The sequence below is a fragment of the Panonychus citri genome, unplaced genomic scaffold (assembly GCF_014898815.1).
Source record: "Panonychus citri isolate SS breed McGregor unplaced genomic scaffold, ASM1489881v1 Contig00077, whole genome shotgun sequence".
Classification (NCBI taxonomy): Eukaryota; Metazoa; Arthropoda; class Arachnida; order Trombidiformes; family Tetranychidae; genus Panonychus; species Panonychus citri.
This window is the reverse complement of record NW_026515482.1, coordinates 2,088,652-2,113,003: the sequence shown is the minus strand read 5'-3', so window position 1 is coordinate 2,113,003 and position 24,352 is coordinate 2,088,652. Positions and strand designations below refer to the sequence as shown.

The 24,352-nt window shown below is 28.9% G+C and overlaps 3 protein-coding genes and 2 non-coding genes across 6 annotated transcripts; 3 read left to right on the top strand and 2 right to left on the bottom strand.

Annotated features, from left to right (window-relative positions):
- Positions 1-1,248: 1,248 nt before the first annotated feature.
- On the top strand, positions 1,249-3,084 carry LOC128386951 (DNA-directed RNA polymerases I, II, and III subunit RPABC1-like). Its single transcript, XM_053346067.1, has 4 exons — positions 1,249-1,394; positions 1,512-1,600; positions 1,675-1,788; positions 1,865-3,084. Exons 1-4 carry the CDS (start codon positions 1,338-1,340, stop codon positions 1,920-1,922), a joined length of 318 nt encoding a protein of 105 aa, XP_053202042.1. The 5' UTR covers positions 1,249-1,337; the 3' UTR covers positions 1,923-3,084.
- A 2,565-nt stretch (positions 3,085-5,649) lies between these two features.
- LOC128386767 (uncharacterized) lies at positions 5,650-9,826 on the top strand. 2 transcript variants are annotated; one of them, XM_053345842.1, is made up of 4 exons: positions 5,650-6,495; positions 7,633-8,129; positions 8,640-8,707; positions 9,602-9,826. In XM_053345842.1, the coding sequence occupies exons 1-4, from the start codon at positions 6,379-6,381 to the stop codon at positions 9,631-9,633; spliced, it is 714 nt and encodes a 237-aa protein (XP_053201817.1). In that variant the 5' UTR covers positions 5,650-6,378; the 3' UTR covers positions 9,634-9,826. The 2 variants fall into 2 exon arrangements, with proteins under 2 accessions (XP_053201817.1, XP_053201816.1); XM_053345841.1 differs by having other exon boundaries at positions 5,659-6,495; positions 8,595-8,707.
- A 2,316-nt stretch (positions 9,827-12,142) lies between these two features.
- On the top strand, positions 12,143-24,179 carry LOC128386950 (uncharacterized). Its single transcript, XM_053346066.1, has 4 exons — positions 12,143-12,661; positions 22,887-23,011; positions 23,121-23,692; positions 23,761-24,179. The coding sequence occupies exons 2-3, from the start codon at positions 22,919-22,921 to the stop codon at positions 23,676-23,678; spliced, it is 651 nt and encodes a 216-aa protein (XP_053202041.1). The 5' UTR covers positions 12,143-12,661; positions 22,887-22,918; the 3' UTR covers positions 23,679-23,692; positions 23,761-24,179.
- Positions 21,024-21,094, bottom strand: Trnag-gcc (transfer RNA glycine (anticodon GCC)). Its single transcript has one exon. It is a non-coding gene; the product is annotated as a tRNA-Gly (tRNA).
- Trnag-gcc (transfer RNA glycine (anticodon GCC)) lies at positions 21,817-21,887 on the bottom strand. Its single transcript has one exon. It is a non-coding gene; the product is annotated as a tRNA-Gly (tRNA).
- Positions 24,180-24,352: the final 173 nt, after the last annotated feature.

The following is a 24,352-nucleotide window of genomic DNA, read 5'->3' as shown; positions in this document are numbered from 1 at the left end:
CTGGGGAAAAAGGACCTTTTTCCCCAACTGGTACAGCTCATCTGACAATTAGTCAGCCAATTAATAATTAAATCAACTGTGAGAAAATTTTGATTTTGATTGTAATTTAAACTATTGTAATCATTGTAACAATTAACACCCCTTTAATCATCTCAAGTTAAATCAAGAGTTAATTAGCCAAATTGTCAAGAGAAAAGGACCTTTTCCCAAGACAAAAAGCTAAAGTGAAAGAGAAGGTGTTATTTAACTCTTTACCTGTGATTCAGTGCCTTATCAATAGTTAATCATCACCAGCTAATTAAAGCTCACCTTTAACAATTAGTGAGAAAAAGCCTGATTGTTAGGAAAAAGGACCTTTTTCCCAACAAATCATCTCATTGTCCATCAACTTCTCAAATAATCAACATCATCATCTTAAATTGTTAATCAAAATTAATCAAATTAATAATCCAATTGTTGTTCATCTAAAGAGAAAAAGGACCTTTTTCACTAAAGAGAAAACAACAATTCAAATTGTAATTCAACAATTAATCAACATCTTAATTGTAAATTCTCCCAACTATTTTTCTAATTGTTGTAAATTGTTTAATTGAAGGAAAAAGGACCTTTTTCCCTCAACAAACAATCTCCCTTTTACATTGTTGTAAATCTTATAAAAATCAATCGAGTGAATCAAATCAAGCCAAAGATCAAGATGGAACAAAAAGAAAAGTATTGGAAAGTTTCGAAAAAGTCATTAGAACTTCTAATTAGAGAAAAGATAATGAAACATTTTGGAAAGAAATGGTTAAATATAATAAGATATAAATAGCCATTCAATTGTCCTTCAAGTTAGTTGTTAAGTTGTTAATCAATCTTTAATTACTCTCTCTACATTTTCTAAAGTTGTTCAACCTCTGTTAACCTCTATTTTTCCCCCACCTTAATTCACAAATTACCGTTTAATTACTAACCTCAACAAAACAATTTAAATAAAGTGTTAAGTAAAAGTAAAACCTTCACTTTAGTATTAGTTTCCTCTCGGGATCCCTTAGTATGGGTTGCTTGCTTGCAAATATACTTATCAATCAGTTTTAATCAATTTATTAATTAGTTTTTTGAGTTTTGAATTTTTATCGAAAATCACGTTGTTTTTCAGGTGATCGATTTTCTGAAAGTTGAGATCGATCAATTTTTCTTTCTCAAAGATCGATCTGATCGATCAATTTTTCAGATCGGAAGTTCCGATTCGGAACAACTCTACTTCTTGTATCAAGCGTGGTAACAATTCTCATCTCTTTGTTGATTCTTTTCGGTTTAATTATCGATTAATTTTTAATTACTAATCTAATTTCGATATGGATGATGAAGCTGATACATATAATCTATGGAGGATTCGTAAAACAATCATGCAGGTAAGTAAACGAGATTGAAACATTCGTTTTTCTAATTCAATTTAATTTTGTTCTTTTCTAATCCTTCCATTTTTTTAGTTTTATTCTTTCTCTTGTTTTTTAAAAAAACTTTTTTAGCTTTGCCATGATAAAGGTTATCTAGTTACTCAAGACGAACTTGACCAAACATTGGAGCAATTTAAAGAGCAATTCGGTGATCGTCCAAGGTAGAATATGTTTTATTTTCTATTCTATTTGTGAATTGATTTCTAATTTGTATTTTCTTTATGCTTGTGTTTAGTGAAAGACATCCAGCCAGAAGTGATTTAATTGTACTGGTTGCTCACAATGACGATCCTACTGGTAAGTATCCAGTGATCCAGTCACCCGTTATTATGGGCTCAAACGAGGACAGGTAATAACAACTTATTCCCGTCAACATTTAAGTGAATCCATATTTACCCAATTGTTTATTTTCCTTGTGCTTTTAGGTTGTCAAAATTAACAGGCCCAGTGAAATTGCTGGAAGATACATCTCATATCGCTTAGTTGTGTGAATTTTTGTCCATTCTGTCATCATCATTCCCTATTCTGTCATCTATATTTTTTTGTCGTAATCAAATAATTCTGGTTCCATCAATTCGTGAATTAAAAAAGGAAAGTCAATCAAAAAACGATAATACGATTGTCAAGTCTATGCGGTGTAAAGAAAAGTAAACAAATATGATTTTGAGGTAGTTCTAATAGAGAAAATTTTGATTACATGTGATTAGTCCTAATGTAGGAAAATTAAATACACTCATTGGCAATTTTAAATCAATGAAGGAGAGTCCAAATGGTCAACACTTCGAGAACAAGCAATCCAAAGCCAATTTTAGCCTTTTTTTCAAGACCACGAACGGAATCAAGACTTGGATTAGTATTTGGATTATGCTAACACTTGAAGCTTCTTGTTGAGTTTTTCACCGAGATCGATGTTTTCGTCGCCATTTGTAATAGTTGGTCTTTCATTGCAAAAGAAAATGGTTGTGAAAATATTGTATTAAATGTCTCCTGGCGGTTAATCAACAGTTCCAGAGATGATTTTAAAGATTTTGCTGCTGTTTCTTCATTATGCTGTGAACAAACATCAATTTTATCCATTAGTTTGGCTCGAAGTGCATCCGTTTGAAGATTGTACAAAATTACGGCTTTACGAAGTTCAGATTTTGAGATGGCCGAACAAGAGGAACCTTTTGATTGGAGATAAAATAGAGAAATACAAATGATCAAGTTCAATGTTAAGAAAACTGTTGGAACATGTGATCATGTACTTATGGAATAATTTCACGAGCAAGATAAAATTCTTTATTTGAAAAGAGGAGAAAAAAAAATCTAAAGAATAATATTTACTTTGGATAAAAATAGAAGATAAAATGATTCCAGCTCCAAGTAATTGTATCATGTTTCTCTTATTTGCCACCATGATGATAATTGAAAATCGAAAAAAATCAGGATCAACTTGTGGATTAAACAACACAAACAATTCGATGGCGATTCGAGGATGATTTTCATGGATCGTTGAGAAAACCAAGTGATAATTCAGAACCAATGGATGTTGGACAATATCGACAACTGATGGAGAGATTATGATGACATCTACTCGATCGAAATTCACCATTCAATCAAAGTGACCACTTATTATGATCGAAATGAACTAACTAGGAAACAAATATGAACTAAAATGATCTTAAAGATGAGAATGAAATTGAGAGAGATGACAAGTTTAGAGTGAGAAGGTGTAAGTGGATGAGGGAGTAAGAGGCTAAAATTGACTAAGATCATCTTCGATAATCGGATAAAATGTCGGTGTATTTTTCCAACCCTCAGCGCCCTTTTCTCAAGGCTCCATTGAGGAAGATAAATCGTGATAAAATGAGAGAGAGAGAGAGAGAGAGAGAGAGAAAGACCTTATCATCCTAGTCGTCATCTTCATTAACCTTATCTTAAGCCTTGACATAAACACTGATCACAATTTGACATTACCTGAATCGCCAAGGAGTTAGATGACCATTTGAATGAATAATTGACCACTGGCTAATCAACCATTTTAATTTGACCGATCAGTTAATTAGCGAAATTAATAATTTAACAAAAGTCGAGTAGTAAGTTAATAATGATTGAAATCTCATCAGCCAAACTTGAAACATTTTCATTAACAATTGATTAATCAAGTCTCTCATTAAGAAAAAGTTGACAAACAATCAATTGAACCAAAATAATCAAATTAAAAAAATCAACTAATCTGATTCTTGATCGTCTTTATCATCAACAATCAAGAAATTAATTGAAAGTGAAATTGTAAACAAAATTATCAGGAGAAAAAAAATTAAATCCTCTTTTGATTGTTATAAATACTTTTCCAACAATCAAAAGTTATTGTTAGTTAATCAACAAGTTGATTTAATATCATTAGTTTAGCATTAGATTTTTTATTCCAAATGTTAACAATGAGAAAAATTAATCTAATTCAGTTCGATCATATTATTAACAATCTACTTATTGTTAACAATATAAATCAACACAATTATTTCACTATCATGATTAAATGATGGAAACTTTTTGATTGTGATTTATATTTACTTTTTGATCATCATTGATATTTAAATCCAATTCAAGTTGTAACAATTAACTTGATGCAAAAAATTGACTTGTTTTGATTTAGTTAAACACTTTTCTTAATCAATTTAGTTGATAATTCTAAACATTTCCAAGTTAATTAGTCTAATTATTTTAAATTTTCTTTCTGATTATTATTATTAACCAATTGGTTTAATAACAATTAAACTTTTACCTTAATTTGTATCACAATTAGTGAGAATCCCTTGAAATTAATTAAACAAAATTGAAACTTTATCTTCTTCTTATAACAATTAAATTAACAAAAAAGTTAGTTGTAATTAGAGAGATGGAAAAAGTAAATTATAAATTAGAACAAAAAAATTCGAAAAGTTCTAAATTCGAGAGTTCGAATTTACTTCCTCGTGACTCTCATGAAAATTATTATGAGAAAACAAAATAATATAATTAATCGTAATAAACTGAATCTTAAACAATTTAACTTGTCTACAACAATTAAACCAACAATTAAGCTCAACTAATGGACTGACAATCGTTGAGAAAGTGTTAATCAATTAATAGTTGTTGTTCAATTACCAATTAAAGTGAATTTAAATGACAACAATTTAACTTGATTTCTTATTCAAGTTTTTCTCAATTTAATTAAGATAAGTAAACACTTGGTTCCATCTGATTAACTTGATTAACGAAAACCTTGATTGTTACAATTAATGGTAAACAATCAATGAGATAATCATTACCATGATAATAGTTAAATCAATTGGGAAATAAAGTTACTTTAAATTGTATTAGTTAATCACAATCGAAACGTTATTTACTCTGATTGATTCAATTTCTCAATCCAATTACAATTTAATTCAATAAGTTTCACTCTGATATTTAGTTAATTGATTGTTCAATATCCAAATCAATAACAAATCACTCTGATTCTTATGTAACCAGTTTGATTTTGCCTACAATTAGATTTAATCCAGTTTAAATTGGGATCTTTTTCATCAAATTAAAATGTTGGTATAAAATACAAACGATAAAATCATAGCAACTAAATAATTTATTTAGCAATTGATTGTTGTAATAATTGTAACAATCAATGTTATATAACAATCATGATTTGTTAATTAACTACAATTTTATTAATAATTAAATGTCAAAAGTTTTTCCTCTTTTTTTGTTGTCCATTAATGATTAAGATTAATTATGGTTTGATCATTTTGATTGATATTATTAAATTGTCATTCTGTTAATAATTCAATTATTCAATGGATAGGAACTAATTGTTGTAGCAATAATATTATTTATTAATAACAATTCCCTTGGGAAAAGTAATTACAATCAATTCGTATCATTAAATTAACATGATAAATGAACTTTACTCAACCAATTGATTTACAAAATTTAACGATAATTTAACCTTTAAACTTAATCTCTCTGGATTAACAAAAAAAAACCAATGGTCAGTTTGAAAATGACCACGATGGTAGGATGAAATACCGATTAACAATCAGCTTAATTGTAAGATTATCTCTGATGATGTAACTGGAATCGTGATGAAAGTTGAATTATTGAATTGTGTTTCCATGGACAGTTAATCAGTGAATAGATGATGGAGAGAGTGAGAGAGAGAGAGAGAGAGAGAGAGAGAGAGAGAGAGAGAGAGAGAGAGTGAGTGAGTGAGCTGATTATTTATAAAGATTATGATGATTCTCATGATGAATTATTAGTTCTGATAATCTAATGAAGAGAAAATGAAAATTCCAATGGAAATAAAATAGAATAAAATCTTTATTATCATCTTGTTGATTTGTCTCTTCAGATTTCATGATAATAATGAACAAACAGAATGAAATTCATGCGCCAATGTTTACAGGTAACAAAAGTGATTACCTGTGTTCATCATCATCATTTACAGTTGTTATCCTTTTTTACAGTTCTAAAAAGTTCTAACCTGAATCCATCGAATATGAAATCTAATCTAATAAAACCCTATACCTGAGCAAACTCAATCTCATGATCAGTATTATTTTCATCATCACAGTTAATCAACAATAATATAATAACAATAATAGTCCTCGAGTATTGATAATATTGAACTTGGAAGATCTTGAAACTTTATATTGTCATTTAATCAACAATAAGCTTTCGAACTGATTTTCTCATTCCAAGTCACTGAAAAGTATTAAGATAGAGAGAGAGAGAGAAAACTTTAAAAAGGAAGATAGAAGAGAAGAAAAGTTTTCGAAATTCTTTTTTGTTCTTTTCTTCATCTTCTTTTCCACTTCTTACCTGTAATTTCACCTGATTGTCTCAATTTTCATCATCACCATCACAATCTACCAATCGATTAGTGTTAATCATTAACTCGTGTAAGTTGATTACCAATTAAATCATGTTGATTAACCATCGGTCAGTTTACCTTTTACCATTAATCTTAATTTCAACCTTGGATTCAATTATCAGTGAGGATTTATCATCAATAGGATCTTCATTATCATCTGATCAACAGGTAAGTCGCCAAAAAACTAAACAACAAAATCTAAACATAATTAAACTAATTAAATTAAGATTAATCTAAGCTCATGATATAATATCAGTTTCCATGTTATAAGTTGATATGTAATCTCATTGATGATTAGTGAAAATTTTTACAGGTAACAAGAGATAATATAAATAGGGAGAGAGGGAAAATTCTGAGTTCACCTGAAACTCAGGAATCATCATGATAATGGAAAGTTTCATCTCTCTATTCAGTGAGAATTGATAACAATTGAAAGTTTTTATCATGTTATCAGAATCCATTCAGAATCCAAATGAATTCAAATTCATTGAAGCAAAAATAGTTGAGTAAATAAAGGAAACCGTTAACATTTAATAATCAACCAAACGATTAACTTATCAACATCAAACTCACCTGATATGATATGATTGATTTGATTAAAAGTTAATCAAAAAAAAACTTTAATCAGTAGCAATTAGCACAACAAACAACAAGTTAATCACAATTAACCTGTAACTTGAAAAATATCACTAATAAAGTGTTGAGTTAAACCAATTAAGTTGATTGAGTTGACAAAATTGATTAAACAATAGTTACATCAGTTTGATTGAGAGCAACCAAAGGGAATTGATTAGTTAATTGTTGCTAATCAAAAAGTAAAACTTTTAAATTAAATTTGAAACGAGAAACAATAATGATTAACTTTAATCAGATTTTTGTTTACCCTTGAAAATGGTTAATCAAGTTAATTTGATTGCTGGAAAAACAAAGTTTTTCAATTAGTTTCTTAAACAATATCATTGGCGATATTGTTTCATGTTAAAAATAAGAGCTTACAATTAACTAATTCAGTTGTTGTTGGTGCTATATTTGAATTGGGTTCATCAGATTGGAAAAGTTGAAAAAGAAGAAAAAAAAATCAATCTTTACCCTTGGAGAAAACAATTTACATTAATTAACAATTTAATTCCACACACAGAATTTAATTCAGTCATTAACTGTTAACAATCAAGAGTAAATCCTGTTAATATTGAGTAAATTAATTCAAACAACTTGTTTAATTTTCATTTTAATCATTTACAACAATTAGCAAATTGAGTTATAGTTATTTAATTTGATTACAATTTCCAATCCCAATGAATTCAGATGATTTTTGATCATGAAATTGGATCTGATGGTAAACCATGGATTGGATTAAATCATTTTTTGGATTATCCCAGATTAACCTTACCTTTATCATCATCATCATCATCATCACCGTTATCATTGCCCTCATCAACTGGATCACAATTAATTAATCATAATCACAATAGTAATAATAGATTTACAAATCAAGGGACTAATAGCTATCCATTGAATTCAATTGAAGATAATCAAATGATTGATTGGCTAATCAGTTTACCTGAAAAAAAATCTTCCTCCCTTGTTAGAGATCAAGGTAAAAGTGATTTACCTGTTTATCATCATCATTATCACCTTCAACATCATCCTGTTTATCAGTTTCCTCATCTTCCAGAATTGTATTCCTCTCATTATGATAATGGTTACCGGAAGAAAGCAGCATTCACCGGAATGAGGGGTAAAAAGTTGTTATATTTTCCCCTTTCATCTTTAATCAACTCACCTTATTCAGGAATTGAAAGGTAATAACATCTCGATAACATTCAACTGACCTAAAGGGTCACTTTGGTCAGTACGGAAACTTTATATTAAATTTGATTGCACTTGGAAACTGGTCCATTATCATGAAGATGAATTTGGAAATTTATCAAGAATTCGAGAAAAGAAATTCAATTTGAACTGAATTGAAGAGAAGATGATGAATAAGAAGATAAATCTCTCGAACTGTATTCGTGTCATTTGGTTATATCTCAAGTTGATCTCTTCGTAAATCCAATTGATCTTAGAACTTTTTAGAAACCAATTTATTAGAACATTTTTCCGCATCTCTTTCTCTCTCTCTCTCACTTCGAACTTGTTTATTTTTTTACAAATTTCCATGTGACAAGAACAATTTTCCACCTCATTTCATTCAATTGTTTACAAGAAACTCATTTGTTTATTGTATCTTCTTGTTTCTTTTTCCTTTTCTCCATCACCATGAAAAGAACAAATTCTTTTGGAACTTTTTTCCACCCCAATAACTCACCCAGTGAACAAATTATCACCAAAAGATCTCGACCCTTCCTTGCCATGAGAGATAAACGAGCCCTTCGCCGAGGTAAGAAAACAATTCAATATTCAATAAAAACAATTATCGAAGAAAAAAATTTCAAATCCAATTCCATGTTAATATTCACCAAACATTCTCCCTCTGAGCTTTTCCATGAATCTGATCTGAACAATTCGATTAGTTGACAAATTGATTAAGAATCATTCAGAATTTTAATAAACATTTTCAAAATTTTAGAAATTAAATTTCCAAAAATTTAATCATTTTAACACAAGAAATTATCGTCACACAATTTATCTCAATTCAAGATGTACTTTCATTCATTCAGTTATCATTCTCCATAAATTTGATTTTAATTTCTTTTTCCATCCATGTTAATAAATCAATTCAAAATCTAATTTCAATTATCAGATTAAAATTTGAATGATTCTCTAAATTAATCAAATTAATTTCAACTAATCAATTTCAAAACAAATGTTTTATGTACCATTGAAATGAAAAATTTCCATTGGAAACAAGAAAAAAGAAACAGTTCATTTTCATAACATTTTCCTCATTAGAATTTATTTTAATTCTTTCTCTCCATGATGATTCTCATCTTCCTTTTCTTCTCACTTTCAATTCCCCATGAAAACCCAGAATTGTAACCAGATTAAATATTAAATTGCACATTATCATTATTTAAATTATCATGAACTTCCATCTGAACTGATAAGTTTCCATGAGAAATGAACAAAAACAATTGCATCAAGTTGAATATTTTGCCTCATCTTTTTCTTGCAAAAGCTCAAGACCTAAATGAGAAAAACATTATATCCATATAATAATAATAATATACTTTACATACATTTACCTTTTCTTATTAATCAAGATTTATTGTTATTAATTTCAAAACTTTTCCACCTTAAAATCAACCCACCTCATGGAAATCCTTTTATCCAGGTCGAGCCCGATTCTATGCGAGCAGAGGATGATGAACAAGATGAGAAAATAATCCAAACCAGAATTGAACATTTTTTCGTTCACATTACAATTGTATAAAACTCTGAAATTCATAATCATGAAATGAATCTTTTCATGGTGATTGGAAAATGTAACAATCGTTTTGATTACCATTAGATAAATATCAGTAATTGATTGAAATTAAAACGATATCAACATGTAATCGGATTCATGAGTCATTTTTTACCTCGATGAACTTCATTTCATAATATTCGTGATGCTTATCATGTTATTAATATTTTCCCTGGGAGTGAAATCATGTTATCATTTAAACGTGACCTTGCCAAGGATAAAATTAACCCAAAGTTGGCCTTTGTTTGCTTTTTACTTTTTTCATGATAACTTTTCAACAGAATTCTCAACATTTGGAACTTTTTTTCCCTTCATCGTGATCATTATCATCAGAGTCTTTTTAAAACATGATAATCATGATAATATAATAACGATAATGTTTTAACTTGAGTTGATTTTACATTTTCTTTGTTCAAACTTACACTCACATATATTAATACATATAAAATATAAGGTTAAAGGTTTGAAATCAAAAACTTTGCAAGTTAAATTTTCATAATTTTCATGATGATGAATCTCATGCATATTGTTTATGATTATATGAATTGCTTGATTCTTCATGGTCATGATAAGGATCATCTTAAAATTTTACAAATTATGAGCAATTTGCTTTGGTTAAATTTGATATTTCCATCGGTAAGTTTTCATCATAAACTTTTCTCGTAAACTTTTAACTTTCATGGAGAGAAAAAAGTTTCAGTATCACCAAAACCATCATCATCATCATCTTGCAAATTGAATTATCATGAACATTTTTATTCGAATCACGAATTTTCTCTTTTAAGAACTTTTTTCTCTCCAAACTTTCAAATTTTCTTCTTGAGATAATCTCATGTTTTTCTTTCTCAATGGATAATTAAATTGTTGATTAACTTGAGTATCATTTAGTTTAACCTTATTAACTTGTCGACAGGAAGGAAAACATTTCAGCATTTGAATATTTTAACATTCTTAATGGATAAGATAAATTCATTGATTAAACGATCTAACATTTAATGATGTCCAGCAAATCCAATGGTCAATAATAATCGTTGTCATGTCCAAATGATCAACCTTTTCCAATATAACACAATAAATGTAACTTACCTTGATGATAAATGGTCATTTTTTGTATTCCATCACAAGCAAAGGTAAAAATATATCAACTGACCGCTGGTCAATCAATCAAATTGAAACTTTGTTTTTCTCCTTTCCTTTAGTTATCATGATTTAAGGGCAAGAGTTAATTTAATCGCAAGTCTATTGATTGTAACAACCAATTTTAAGATATTCTGAGTTGTTTAAGATTAATTGTAATCTATTAATTTGTGTTAATTGATTAGGGAAAAATAGGTGAGTTAATTGTTAGAGGTGAAAGTTAAATTAAGTTGTAAGTTAGTTAAGAGGTGAGATAATTAACATCTACTTGGTGGTAATCTATTTATACTATTGATTAGTTTTCATTGATAAACTTTTTCCAGGCTAATTGTTATTATTGAAGTTGATTTATTTTCTCAATTAAATCAATATTAGATAATTTTTTGTGCTTATTTGTAAATTTCATGATAACTGCGTAACTATTTACGTCCATGGATTGTAATTAGAATTGAAGTTTACTCGTATTTGTATTCACAGACAATCAAAATCATTCAGAATTTATTTTGACAGTTAAATGAGAATCAGCATCAGTCTATGTGGGAAAATAATAGGATGAGAGAAGATGATAAATCTTGAGATCTTCAACTCTCAGCAATTCAAGAATTAGATAATCTCAACCTGAGAGAAAGGTGAATATAAGGTGGGGACACACTTTATCTCTCTCTCTCTCTCCCAGTGTGTAGGAGGTGAGAAAAATGAACTGTTCAAGTTTCATGGTGAATTCAGAGGGAGTGGTTTAGAAAAGGAAATGAGTGAAACATGAGAATGAGAGAAATAACAACAAAGAATCATTTTCATTTTCTAAAGAAAAAAAGAATAATAAAAAACCTCTGATAAGAAATAAAAAACAATCGGAACCTATTGTTCAGTCTAACGAAAAACTCTGCGCATGAAGATGAGATTCAGAACTTATCTAAATTCAATTCGCTCCATTCTCAGAGTTAATAGAACTTAAAGTTTTTATCTCTCTCTCTCTCTCTCCCAGTGTGTAGGAGGTGAGAAAAATGAACTGTTCAAGTTTCATGGTGAATTCAGAGGGAGTGGTTTAGAAAAGGAAATGAGTGAAACATGAGAATGAGAGAAATAACAACAAAGAATCATTTTCATTTTCTAAAGAAAAAAAGAATAATAAAAAACCTCTGATAAGAAATAAAAAACAATCGGAACCTATTGTTCAGTCTAACGAAAAACTCTGCGCATGAAGATGAGATTCAGAACTTATCTAAATTCAATTCGCTCCATTCTCAGAGTTAATAGAACTTAAAGTTTTATCTCTCTCTCTCAATTCCAACCAAAAGAAACAACCAACAAATCCCAACCCATAGACCAAGAACACCCGAAGTTGATCATTCGAAATTTGTAATTGAAATCACGAGAACAAGAAACTTTCTCTCTAACGGTTAATCATAACAACGAATTAAAGTTCAGAGTGATAGATAGAGAAAAAAGCAAAATCTTCTTTCGAATCTGTTCATTGTGAACATTTCGAGCTGCTGCTGCTGCGTCTCTATACCAATCATCATCTTCTCATCTCATTATTAGCAATCTTTCATTCAGTTAGTTGATCAAAAATACGTTAACTTTGAACGCGATTTTTAATATTAGTTGATCTTCATTGTTATCACCTGACACGAACACTTCCCGATCTGTTATTTCAATTGAAAAATTAATTGTGTTGTGACAATTGACTTTATATTTGGTTACCTGGAAATTTTCAGGATTCAACAGATTCCAAAGGCTTCATTGAAACTTGATAGGTGATATTCACTGAACGATTAACTCTAATCAAAGGTAAGTCTCTCAGTTCAGTGATTATCTCTCCCGAATTTACCTTTTGATTATTATCGCTCATTGTTTATCATCAGAACTTTCCATCTCCTTGTATATTATTGTTATCATGATGTCTCTTGGTTAATGATAAACTCAAGTGTCCATCAGACTTTGACCAACTCGTTTTCCCTTAGAGATTAGATAAAATCCTAATACTACAAAGAGATTATCTCCAATCTTAATGTCAACGATTATCTATCGATAATTAAAACTTCAGGGCAGAGGAAAAAGTTTCATGATCCTGAAATAAACTGCAACTTTTAGAGTGAAAGTTTTTTTCCCCAATTCTAATAATAATACAGATTAAAGATAACAATTAGAATTGAATTTAATCCCTTTTTCTTATAATAGTCATGATGATTTTTATCAAAATTTCATACAAATTGACTTATTATTAACTCATAGAATCTAAAAGTTAATCCGTTTCAAAGTGTCAATTCGAGAGACAATCAATTACTGAAAGGTAATAAAGCCATTATAATCTGTAACTCGAACTGTTGTTCAATTCGTAAATATAAATTTTTCGTTACATCAAAAGTTCTGAAGACAAATTATATAATAGAGAAAAGAAAATTGAAAAAAAAAGTTCTGAAAAATAATGATAATGATGAGAAAAGAAATATAAAAAAAAGGAAAAGGAAACACAACAAATACCTGTTAGAAATCAAGTTCTCTCTCAATTGTAATAATACCTGGAAGAAAATAATAATGATAATAATAATAATCATTCCTAAAGGCTAAAAGTAATAGAATCCTTTTCATCCCAATCATCATCTTCATCAAATTTATCATCACTTTTTCATGATTGATCTGAAAACTTTTACCATCCAAATGGATACAATATGATAACAAATTCTGAACATTTTCATAAGAAACAATTAACTTCCCTTTGGTAATTTGATTAATGATTAATTTACACAAACAAATCGTAATAATTGATTAGCAATTGTAGACAATCAATTAAGTTAAATGAGTTAATTGTTGATGCTAATTAACATTGCTAATACTTGTGAGATTAACAATCAGTCAACAGGTATTGATACAAATTGATTGATCTTGAATTGTTAATAAAGTAAATTGATAATTTGGAAACATTTTCATGGTACAATCTCACCTTTGACTTATATAAATATCATCATGATTTTGATTATGATAATGAAAATATATCCATCAATCTGATGATATTCAAACTGATTATCATGAAATAAAGTTTCAAAGGGTCAACATGATGATTTATATTTTCAACTTTTACTTAGTATTTCAGTTTATCATCATCTCATTACTTTACATTATATTACCTGTTCAAGTTACCTGGATGATGATATATTCAATAATAATGATATCACTATGACTTGGATTTGAACAAAGTATAATATCATTTACCTTAAGGTAAATAAAGTGAAATCTGAATAAAATCTGAATAATTTTTTGAATAAAACGATTTCAAAGAAAAAAATAGAAAGAGCAAAAGAAAGAGAAAGATATTATCTCTTTCTCGTTCTCCATGATGATGATAATGGTGATGATACATCGTCATCGTTATATATTTATGAACTGAAATGCTCTGGTGATGATTGAGATCAATCATGAAAATGGATAAACAAAAATCTCATCACCATGATAGGAATACAATTTACCTGTTATCAAGTATTCCTCTTGTTATCGGCAATCTTTCATGAATCCTCATTCCCATGCTGTGAGTTTTCAAGCTGATTTCATGATGAAAAATTTTTGCCAATCATTTGGATCGTATTAACATGATTTTTATATATTATCATGAGTGAAATCTGATAGAAAAAGATGAAAACCTTTCGTCTCTCTCTCGCTCTATTTTAGATCACATTATCCCGGAATCGGATATGAAAACATTATTGATAACTTCCCAGTGGACATTTAGATTGCTTTTTATATTTTTTAGCATCAGAATCAGCGTCATGATTTGCTTTAAGATTATCCTGAATTTGCCTTTGAAAACTTGAAAGCAAATTCAGATTTCCTCATGATAACAATGCTATTCAATTTGTATTCAAGGTCGGAAAACTTTTCTTTAACTTTTTCCATTCTCTTTCCTTGTTTGTTTTCAATCATCATCATGAACATGAAAAAAAACATGGACATGGTAATGGTCAAGTTCATGGAAAGAATAAAGAACAGTAAAAGCCGATGGTTCGTAACTCGATAAAAACCTTAAAATGTTCACTTACCTATTAGAATATCCAACTCAATTGTTATCAATAGCTTCTAGTCAATACATTTAACCATTCATGTAATTGTTTATTTCAATTATTTGATCTCGAATCATAAAAATACATAATAATTAAAAACACTACATAGTCATTGGGAAAATTTTGGGAGATTTTCGAAATGTCCAATTTTTCGAGTTTGGTTATAATAAGTGTAACAAACGGCATTCTCTTCTCTTATGATTCATTTGTCTCACCATTTTTATCACTATCGACAATTGCTTCAACCACTTCAGAGTTATACATTACTATAACTGTATCGTACATAGTTTCGACGAAATTCTCGTCATCACTGCCTATGCGGTTTTCTAATGCAGCCGCAAAGGCTTGTATAGCCGTGTCTAACCCAAGAGTCACATCATTACTCTCAAGATTGAAAGTCGAATTCTTTTTTTTTAATATTTCAACAAAATTATGAATAAATTGAAGCTCTGTACTTGGAACACTATTGTTTTTTGAATAATTTCGTATTTCGCTGAATATATCAGTGGAAACTGAATCCATGAAAATAATAACGAACAAGAAAAAAGTAAAACTTAGAAAACGGTGAAAATTCATTGTCGAGAATTAACCAGATAATCTTTTTAAACTGTGATTACAGCTTGATTGTTGTTGGTAGTTTCGTTTACTGAATGTATTTAGACTGGATTAATCTTGTAAATCAACTTTAATGTCGTGGCACTGATAGAGATATCTTATTGAATTAACAAAACACTAACACCTAATTTTATTGGGTAGAAGTAGAAAAACTAACATGCTAACTAGTCAAATGATCTTTAAATAACTATTAAGTTTAATGTCACAATTAACTTCCCCATTAGAATCATCTGAATTTACTTAGCTGATCTGGTTGTTGGTTTAGTAACTCGAAACGTCCTTCATTTTCTTGATTCGATGACGATTTGATCAACGAAAACTGCGAAATGTATATTATCATAAGGGTTCTTAATCCAATTGAAATTTCATAATTTCTATTTCTTTTCTCATTGTTTATTTTATCTTTGATTGTATTTAATTGCACTCTGATTATAACCTTTCAACTTTCCAGTTTCATGGTACATGATTCAATTAGATTGAATTGAAACAACTTTAGTATATAAATGAACTACTAGAGGAGATAGTTGATTTTGTATACTCACAGTTAATGAATCATGTTTAATCATCAATGAAGCTGAGTAAACTTGATGAAGTTTTTAAACTCACCCCACTTAACTATTAGAATATCAACTCAATTGCAAGCAATAGTTTCTAGTCAATTCATTTATGCAAGTTGTAAGCCACTGTTTATTACAATTATTTGATTGCATATCATAATTATGATATGTATTTATTTAATAAATACACAATACACTGAATAGTCATTGGGAAAATTTTTGGGAGATTTTCAGGAAATTTTCAATCTCTCAATTTCATTATCGCCATCACTATCAGAGTCATTTTTCTTATCCTCCATGTCATTATTATAAGCAACAGCGGCCATATCGCGAACAGTTTCGATGAAATTCTCGTCAAATCTGCCTGTGCTTTCTTTAAATGCATTTCGCATATTATCATTACCCGTTTCTTGAGTATTCGCCACATCACCATCACCCTCAATGCTATCAGCTATGGTTTGAAAGACTTTACTTATTATACTATTCGTTAGAGTGTTTAGTGAGTGAGTTGCTTTACCAATCGTTGATGAAATTGAAGGATCGAATCAAAATCGATGTTACCATCTAAACAAGATTGAATAATATTGATAATCCAAGAATTCATTTCTTTCAATGTTTCAACTAAGATTTGATATCCATCATGAGCTTTATTTATAATTTGAAGGACTGCACTTGGAACACTATTATTTTTTGAATAAGTTGGTATGTCGCTGATTGTATTAGCTGAAACTGAATCCATAAAATAATAACGAACAAGAAAAAAGTATAACTTGCAAGGAGCTGAAAATTCATTTCCGATAAATAACCAGACAATCTTTTAAATTGTGATAACTGATTGATTGTTGTTGATAGCTTTTAATGAATGTGAGCGGACTGAATTAATCTTCCAGATCAAATCTAATATCGTGAAACTGATAAAAGATATCGTAACGAATATGAAAACAAACCATTAACACTTAACTTGATTGGGTAGAAGTAGAAAAACTAACATGCTAACTAGTCAAATGATCTTTAAATAACTATTGTAAAGTTTAATGTCACAATTAACTTCCCCATTAGAATCATCTGAATTTACTTAGCTGATCTGGTTGTTGGTTTAGTAACTCGAAACGTCCTTCATTTTCTTGATTCGATGACGATTTGATCAACGAAAACTGCGAAATGTATATTATCATAAGGGTTCTTAATCCAATTGAAATTTCATAATTTCTGTTTCTTTTCTCATTGTTTACTTTATCTTTGATTGTATTTAATGGCACTCTGATTATAACCTTTCAACTTTTCAGTTTCATGGTACATGATTCAATTAGATTGAATTGAAACAACTTTAGTATATAAATTAACTACTAGAGGAGATAGTTGATTTTGTACACTCACAGTTAATGAATCATGTTTAATCATCAATGAAGTTGAGTAAACTTGATGAAGTTTTTAAACTCACCCCACTTGGGATTTAAACCTTAGATGATGATTTTATTCAGATTGAGATGATATTTGAATGTAAACATTAATTCACGATAAATATTAGTATTTACCTTTAACTATCATTTTATTAATGAACCTGAATCGCTGAATTCATGGTAATCATCATGAAAAAAGTTAAACCAACTGTACAAACGTGCTCCATGTTATCGACTTAATATCTCATCGTAATAAAATCACAATAATCTTAATTCATTAAGAACTTACATCAACTTGATTCGATTAGAACTTTTTTTTTCTTTCTCACTGGGTCATCGAATCGAATCAAACTTCGAGATCATATTCAACTCTAGAATTTCAATATATCGAAATGAACTTTCTTATTGTAATTTGAAAGTTAATCATTAGGAAATCATTAGAATCACTTGATTGTCAGTCTGTGTCAATGCAATAATCAACTGAATAGATCAGGAAATCAATCACCTTTAGGTGTCATATGAGTTACTCAAAACTATCATTGGTTTATAATGAAAAGTAGTTGAACTGAATTGATTTATTGATATTAATTATTAATAGAACCTGTGATTCAGGGTAAATCGAGGAGATTGGACTCTAGATAAGTTCTGATGGAAGAAAATAACGAGGAAAAAACTTGAAGCATCATCATAGTCTCCATGATAATGGAGCCGTTATCAACAATGTAATGTCAATTGTTAGACAAGTTATGAACATTCAGATTCTCACCATAATCATCACCATGAAATTCAAGTGAAAATAGAGATAGTTGAATAAAGAAACAGTAAATTAGATGAATAATTTGTATTCACATTTTGAATGCTCATGAAATTATCATGTTACTTTAACCTGACATTAAATTTGATTATCATTCAGTTTAGATTAACATTATCAACTTTTATCATCATTAAGATTATTAATTGATTAACTTACCCTGAATTATAGTCTATGAACTTTAATCATCTCGATGAGTATGTCAACAATTACTATTATCAAATGGACAATTTATTTAATCACATATTAATCTTATCCAGAACTTTTCTTAACGAACTGAATTAAAGGGTAATTACTTTCAACTTTTCTTCTTTCGTTTCTTACTTAATTATCATTACCTTTTCTGTTTCAACTTTAACCTTGATAGATGTTGATGATAAGTAGCTCATCATGATGATGAGAATTCATATATACTTGAAAAGTTGAAGGAAAAATAAAAAAGTTCAATCAGATTACATGGTGACAAAAATTTCTAAAGGTAAACATTTAATGATGTTATTAGAACTCGAAACTTTTTTTGTTTTCATCTCGAGTTTGGGTTTTGTTTTTCAATTTCATTTACCTCCCAAGAGATTAAGTTGATTGTCTTGACCAGTGGACAATTTTCTGTCTCACCTTTTCTTGTTTTTTCATCAACAAGCATCATCAAGATTAAACTTGATGATAAATTTGATTTCTCAAACTGATTAACTGATCATGTTACCTTTTACCCTGAGTGTTAATTGAATCAGTTATTAATACAAATCACACCATCACATGAACATCCAGCTAATCATAACTAATAAGTAGCTTTCGAACTTCTTAAAAACAAAAACTTTAGTTCGAAACTGTTTTCGTAATCGACTCAACCTTTGATCAACATATTAATTTACGAAGACACTTAATTGAGTTCGAAAATTAGTTTCGAGCAATTTTCTTACATTTGTTTTGTATCATTAATAATAGTAAGCAAGTGAAACTAAAAGTAAATTGTTACAATTAGATCAAATTGAAACCATCTAGATCAACCAGCTAATCTAAAATATTGTAAAAGCAATTAAAATTGTCCACAATTTATTTGAATACTTTGCTGAACTTGTCAATACTTGAGTTATTGTGATTAATGAAATCCTATTTAATCACGATTAATTTTAGTCGCGAATTCATTTGATTAACTTTATCAAATTCTGGAAATTGATTGTTTGGGCCAACGGTAAATCACACAATGTATAATAGTAGCTGATATCAAATCTATTATCAGGTTAATTGTGATAATAAAGTTTTTAGTAATCAACTGATTGAAATGGTAAAGTTAAGAAAAGGAGATTGTTAAATCTTTGATCGATAACAATTAACTATTATTGCTATCATGGGAATCGTTACAAGTACAATCAAAAGGTAAAACGGTGTTACTATTAACAATTAAGTGATTGCAATTGTAAGTAATTGAGCAATAAGGAAACTAATAGTTAATGACAACAATTAACATTGACAAACATGTGAAATTTTGTGATACAAAAAGGAAAAGGAAATGGTTTTAATTATCAATTTCCTTTGACAATCTTTTCAATATTTCAAGAGTTTTTGTTTCTGCCAGTTAATTGTCATGATTAAACTTATTATAAAATGAGACATTCTCATGGATTCAGTGAATCTATTGTATGGAAAAATGTTCTGATAAAATTGAGAGTTTCTATTTTCAATTCTATTTGTATAATAAATGATAAATTCTGTAAATTTGGATTGTGAAAATGTTTCCAATTGTCTCTGGAGTCACCAAAGGTATTCAGAAAATATTGATTGTTATCATGAAATATTATCTAAGTTAATCAGTCAGAGTTATATCATCATCATGGTTCCTGATCAATTGATTTAACTGGCAACAATCTGATTAATCAATTTTGCTTTAAGCTAAGGAAAACAATCAGCAATCAGCTCAATGATATGCTGTTTGAATTTCATGTTAATTTATTTAAATTGATGATTAGAAATGAAAAATAGTTACAATTTAATCCAACAATTTGTGCTCATTTGGATTACAATTTATTCCTGAACATTCACGGAGTGAGTGAATTATTTTCTCCCTGATTGAGTTAAATTGTTCAACAATTTGGAGAAGAAAAAATTTCCTATCGAAAATGTCGACAAATATAACCAATGGTTCTAATAAAAAAGTTCGAAACGAGCAAGGAAAATAATATTTTCTAATGGAAAAGTTCATCGATTATTCAATAAGTTGGAGATGTTATTTATCTTCTGTAAACATGATGATGACAAAGAGAGAGAGAGAGAGAGAAACATCAAACAGTTATTTAGATCAATTTTAATCAGAACTTTTAATGAACATGTTTCCATCGTCGAAGTGTAAATACATGAGAAAATTGAACATTAGAATCATTTGTTAATTCTGTCAATTCGTGAGTAAGAAAAAAGTTGAACCTTTTTAATTTTCTTTCGTTTACATTTTCTCTTTCTCTCTGATTAACATGAATTCCAAATTTATATTCATCATAATCGAGAACATGATATTAATTCCGATAATACTTCGAATTTAGAGAAAGGGGAAAGGATGACAGTTCGAAGAAACAAAAGAGATTGAAAAGTTTATGCAGGGTAAGGTTTCATTTGAATTCTAATATTTTGCAGCTTTGAAATTCTCTTATTTATGGTGGAACAAAAAATTTTCAACATTCGGATTGAAATTCGAAAATTTTTGGTCCGGTGGACAAAAAAGTTTGCGTTGGCCGGGAATCGAACCCGGGCCGCCCGCGTGGCAGGCGAGCATTCTACCACTGAACCACCAACGCTCAGATGAAGGAAATGAATTACAAGCAAAGTGAAACAGTAAAACATAATCACTGAAAGTAATTAAATTGAGTTAATTATGATGGATTAGCTGATTTGAGTCTCGTTTCACTTTGTTCAAGGTTTTCGATTGTTTATTTTGTTTCTCTCTTTTTCTATTTGAAGAGTGAAACTTGTAACAATTAGTTTATCTTATCCTTTTAGACGTAACAATTATAACGGTTCAGGATATTTTCTCACTAATTAGACTTATCCCTCTTAATTACTCGAAAATAATCAGTTTGCTTTTAGCCTGATTAAAGTTTCACTCACTTTATTATCTTAATCATTTTGAAACATTTTCTTTATTCTCATGTAAATTGGTTCCATATAATGGCCAGTTCGAGTCTATGAAGAAAGAAAAAGTTCAGCCTCGAAATAACTCAGTCGAATATTGAATTAATATCAAGTTCCATTCTGATTTTATGAACAATAAAATTTACGAAAAAAAGACGAAAAAGGGACTAGAGAAAAGAACTATTGTCGCTAAATATATGAATCATCAACTAGAAAATTCGAATCAAGTTACAGTTAGACTTTGAGTTCGAAGGATTAGTAAAAACAATCGTATGGAAAAGCAATTGAAGACATTAATAGAATCAGAGTGAGCAAAGAGATCAACAGTTGAAGATAATTGTGTTTACATAACAGGAAGAAGAAAAAAATTGATTCGAGTGCAAAAATTTGCGTTGGCCGGGAATCGAACCCGGGCCGCCCGCGTGGCAGGCGAGCATTCTACCACTGAACCACCAACGCTCAGATGAAAATGTTCTAATTGTAAATTATATTCCAAAGCTCCCGCGTTTACGTAACTAAATTGCTCTAAATTGTGATGGATTAGTTTGCTTTCTAATTCCAAGGTCTTCCCTTGTTCTCAACTGATTAAATAGTAACAAAAATGATCAACATTTGATTTCCATGTTGATTATAATGATTAATTGGTTGATTAACCATGAAGATTATTAATTAACCAGAATTTTGTTTTTAATCAAAATTAATCTTCTTGAATTGATTGAACATGTTTATGAATAATTAGAAGATGAAAAAGTTTAACAATTAAACTTAATTTAACCCTGGAAAATTGTATTGATCTAATCACATTTAATTGAATAGAAATGATTTAATATGATTGATTAACTTTCACTTTTTTTTTACTTTAAATTGTTAATTGTTTATGATTATGATTTTTAAATTAATTTTTATCGTGTGTCATTTGTATTGTTTGAACAAAATTCAAATGCTAATCAATTGGCTAATTTAATTTACCTCATTGTTAATTTTGTTTAATTACCTGTTCGTGATGAAGCACAACAATCAACTTGATTGTGATCATTTTAATGGACAATTTAAACTGTAATCATCTGAATGATGATAATAAAAACTAATCAAATCAATTTAGTCTTGGTGATTATTAATCACATTGATAATTATTTTCTCGTCAATTAACAATTAACTTTAATTACTTTTGTCTACTGAAAAATTTACATTGTTACAGATTTTAGAGTTAATTTAATTAGTTGATTATTTCCTATTGTCATTGATTGTCAATTAAAGTGATGATACTAATTAGCTGTTTAATTTGAATAGTATGATCATATTGCCGTTGATTAAAAGTAAACAATCAACTAATTGTTGCTAAAGTTAATCTTGTATTCAGATTTAATCAACTTATTAGTTTCTTATCAAAATGAAACTCATTTTGATTATTTCAACAACAACAATTAACCAAAATTTAAATATTGATTATATTTACAGGATTAAGAATTAAATTAAAAACCGACAATTAAATGGCTTTTAATTGTGGATCAATTTTTATCATCTTAATTATATGGCCTTTAATTTGGGCTGCTGATTCAGTTGAACCTTCATTTGATCATCAGGTAAATTGTTTCATTCAATTGTAAACAATTAAAACTAATCAATTGCCATCTAGTAAAAGAAATTGAAACTAATCATCTTAATTAACTTTTTCTTTACTAATTGTTGAAGTTAACATCTCATGAGATTAAGACAGATGATAATGGTAAACAAAGGATTGTCGATGGATTAAGTTACCTGTTGGATAATCCAAGATCATCATCATCACAATTAACAGGATCATCATCATCGTCAACAAGTAACTCCAATTTGTATGATGATTTATATGGAAATAGAGGAAATAATTATCTCTCATCATCAGAGGATAATAATAATAATCTAATTGATTCGGTTTTTGACCAGCCCGGAAAACGGAAGTTTATCCCATTACGAGGTCGAAAGGAATCAGAATTACCAGTTTATCATTATTATTATCCAGGAATTAATTCATTTAATGATGGTTACCGGAAGAAAGCTGCTTTCACCGGAATGAGGGGTAAAAAAATGGACTCAAGAATTAACAGCAATCAACTTAATCATCAGCAACAATCAACAGGATTGACCAGTAGACAAATTTTCGGCTCATTGATTGCTGACCTTCCATGGGTCAGTCTCGCTAATCTCAATGATCCCAATGGACTTAAACGAAGTCGACCCTTTTCAGCCATGAGGGGCAAGCGATCAACTTAATTACTAAAGAAAATGTAAGTCAATTAAACTCTAGTAATCTAATAATTAACTCTAATTGATTCTTAATCTTAATTCATTTCAGGTAAATGCAAGATTGGGAATAAAAGAAAAATTTTATCGAAATCAGCTGATCATCATCAACGATAATCTCCCCCTCTCTCTCTCTCTCATATAATCATCTCTTCACAATCAAAATAAAAAACAAATGCAATCCAATCAGCTTAATTGCTTAATCCTAATTAATATGGACTAATAAAAATATTATTAATTACCAATGATAAGACAAAAATGATGTTACTAACTTTAAATTGTGAAAACAATCAAATCGTTAACTAATCAATTGAAATTGATCCTTTGAAATTTACTAATTGTCCAAAACAAATTGTTCAGTTCAAATTTAGTATATAGTTTAAATTGTTAATTTAATCACAATTGTTTCTTTCCTCTTCATTTGTCAATTGAATAACAAAAACAATTAAACATTACAATTAAGACTTTCAATTATTATCAAATTTTGTGCAATAATAATGATTATAAATTGTTACTATTTACTGATTCCAAAGTGTTTAAAATGATCAATAAAACTTAATTAAATGATCGAAATTTTAATTAAAAATCAAATCAATTGTTTTCTAATAAAAGTTTGGTCAATTAGAGGAGAAAATAATCTTCAC

What these genes read in the sequence shown, in the direction of transcription:
- LOC128386951 (XM_053346067.1), top strand. Translation starts at nt 1,338, where the DNA reads ATGGATGATGAAGCTGATACATATAATCTATGGAGGATTCGTAAAACA. An exon ending in TTCGTAAAACAATCATGCAG is followed by an intron (nt 1,395 to 1,511) that starts GTAAGTAAACGA and finishes AAACTTTTTTAG; the next exon opens with CTTTGCCATGATAAAGGTTA. An exon ending in ATGGGCTCAAACGAGGACAG is followed by an intron (nt 1,789 to 1,864) that starts GTAATAACAACT and finishes TTGTGCTTTTAG; the next exon opens with GTTGTCAAAATTAACAGGCC.
- LOC128386767 (XM_053345841.1), top strand. Translation starts at nt 6,379, where the DNA reads ATGTTGATTAACCATCGGTCAGTTTACCTTTTACCATTAATCTTAATT. An exon ending in CATTATCATCTGATCAACAG is followed by an intron (nt 6,496 to 7,632) that starts GTAAGTCGCCAA and finishes CAATGAATTCAG; the next exon opens with ATGATTTTTGATCATGAAAT. An exon ending in TAAACGAGCCCTTCGCCGAG is followed by an intron (nt 8,708 to 9,601) that starts GTAAGAAAACAA and finishes CCTTTTATCCAG; the next exon opens with GTCGAGCCCGATTCTATGCG.
- LOC128386950 (XM_053346066.1), top strand. Translation starts at nt 22,919, where the DNA reads ATGGCTTTTAATTGTGGATCAATTTTTATCATCTTAATTATATGGCCT. An exon ending in AACCTTCATTTGATCATCAG is followed by an intron (nt 23,012 to 23,120) that starts GTAAATTGTTTC and finishes TAATTGTTGAAG; the next exon opens with TTAACATCTCATGAGATTAA.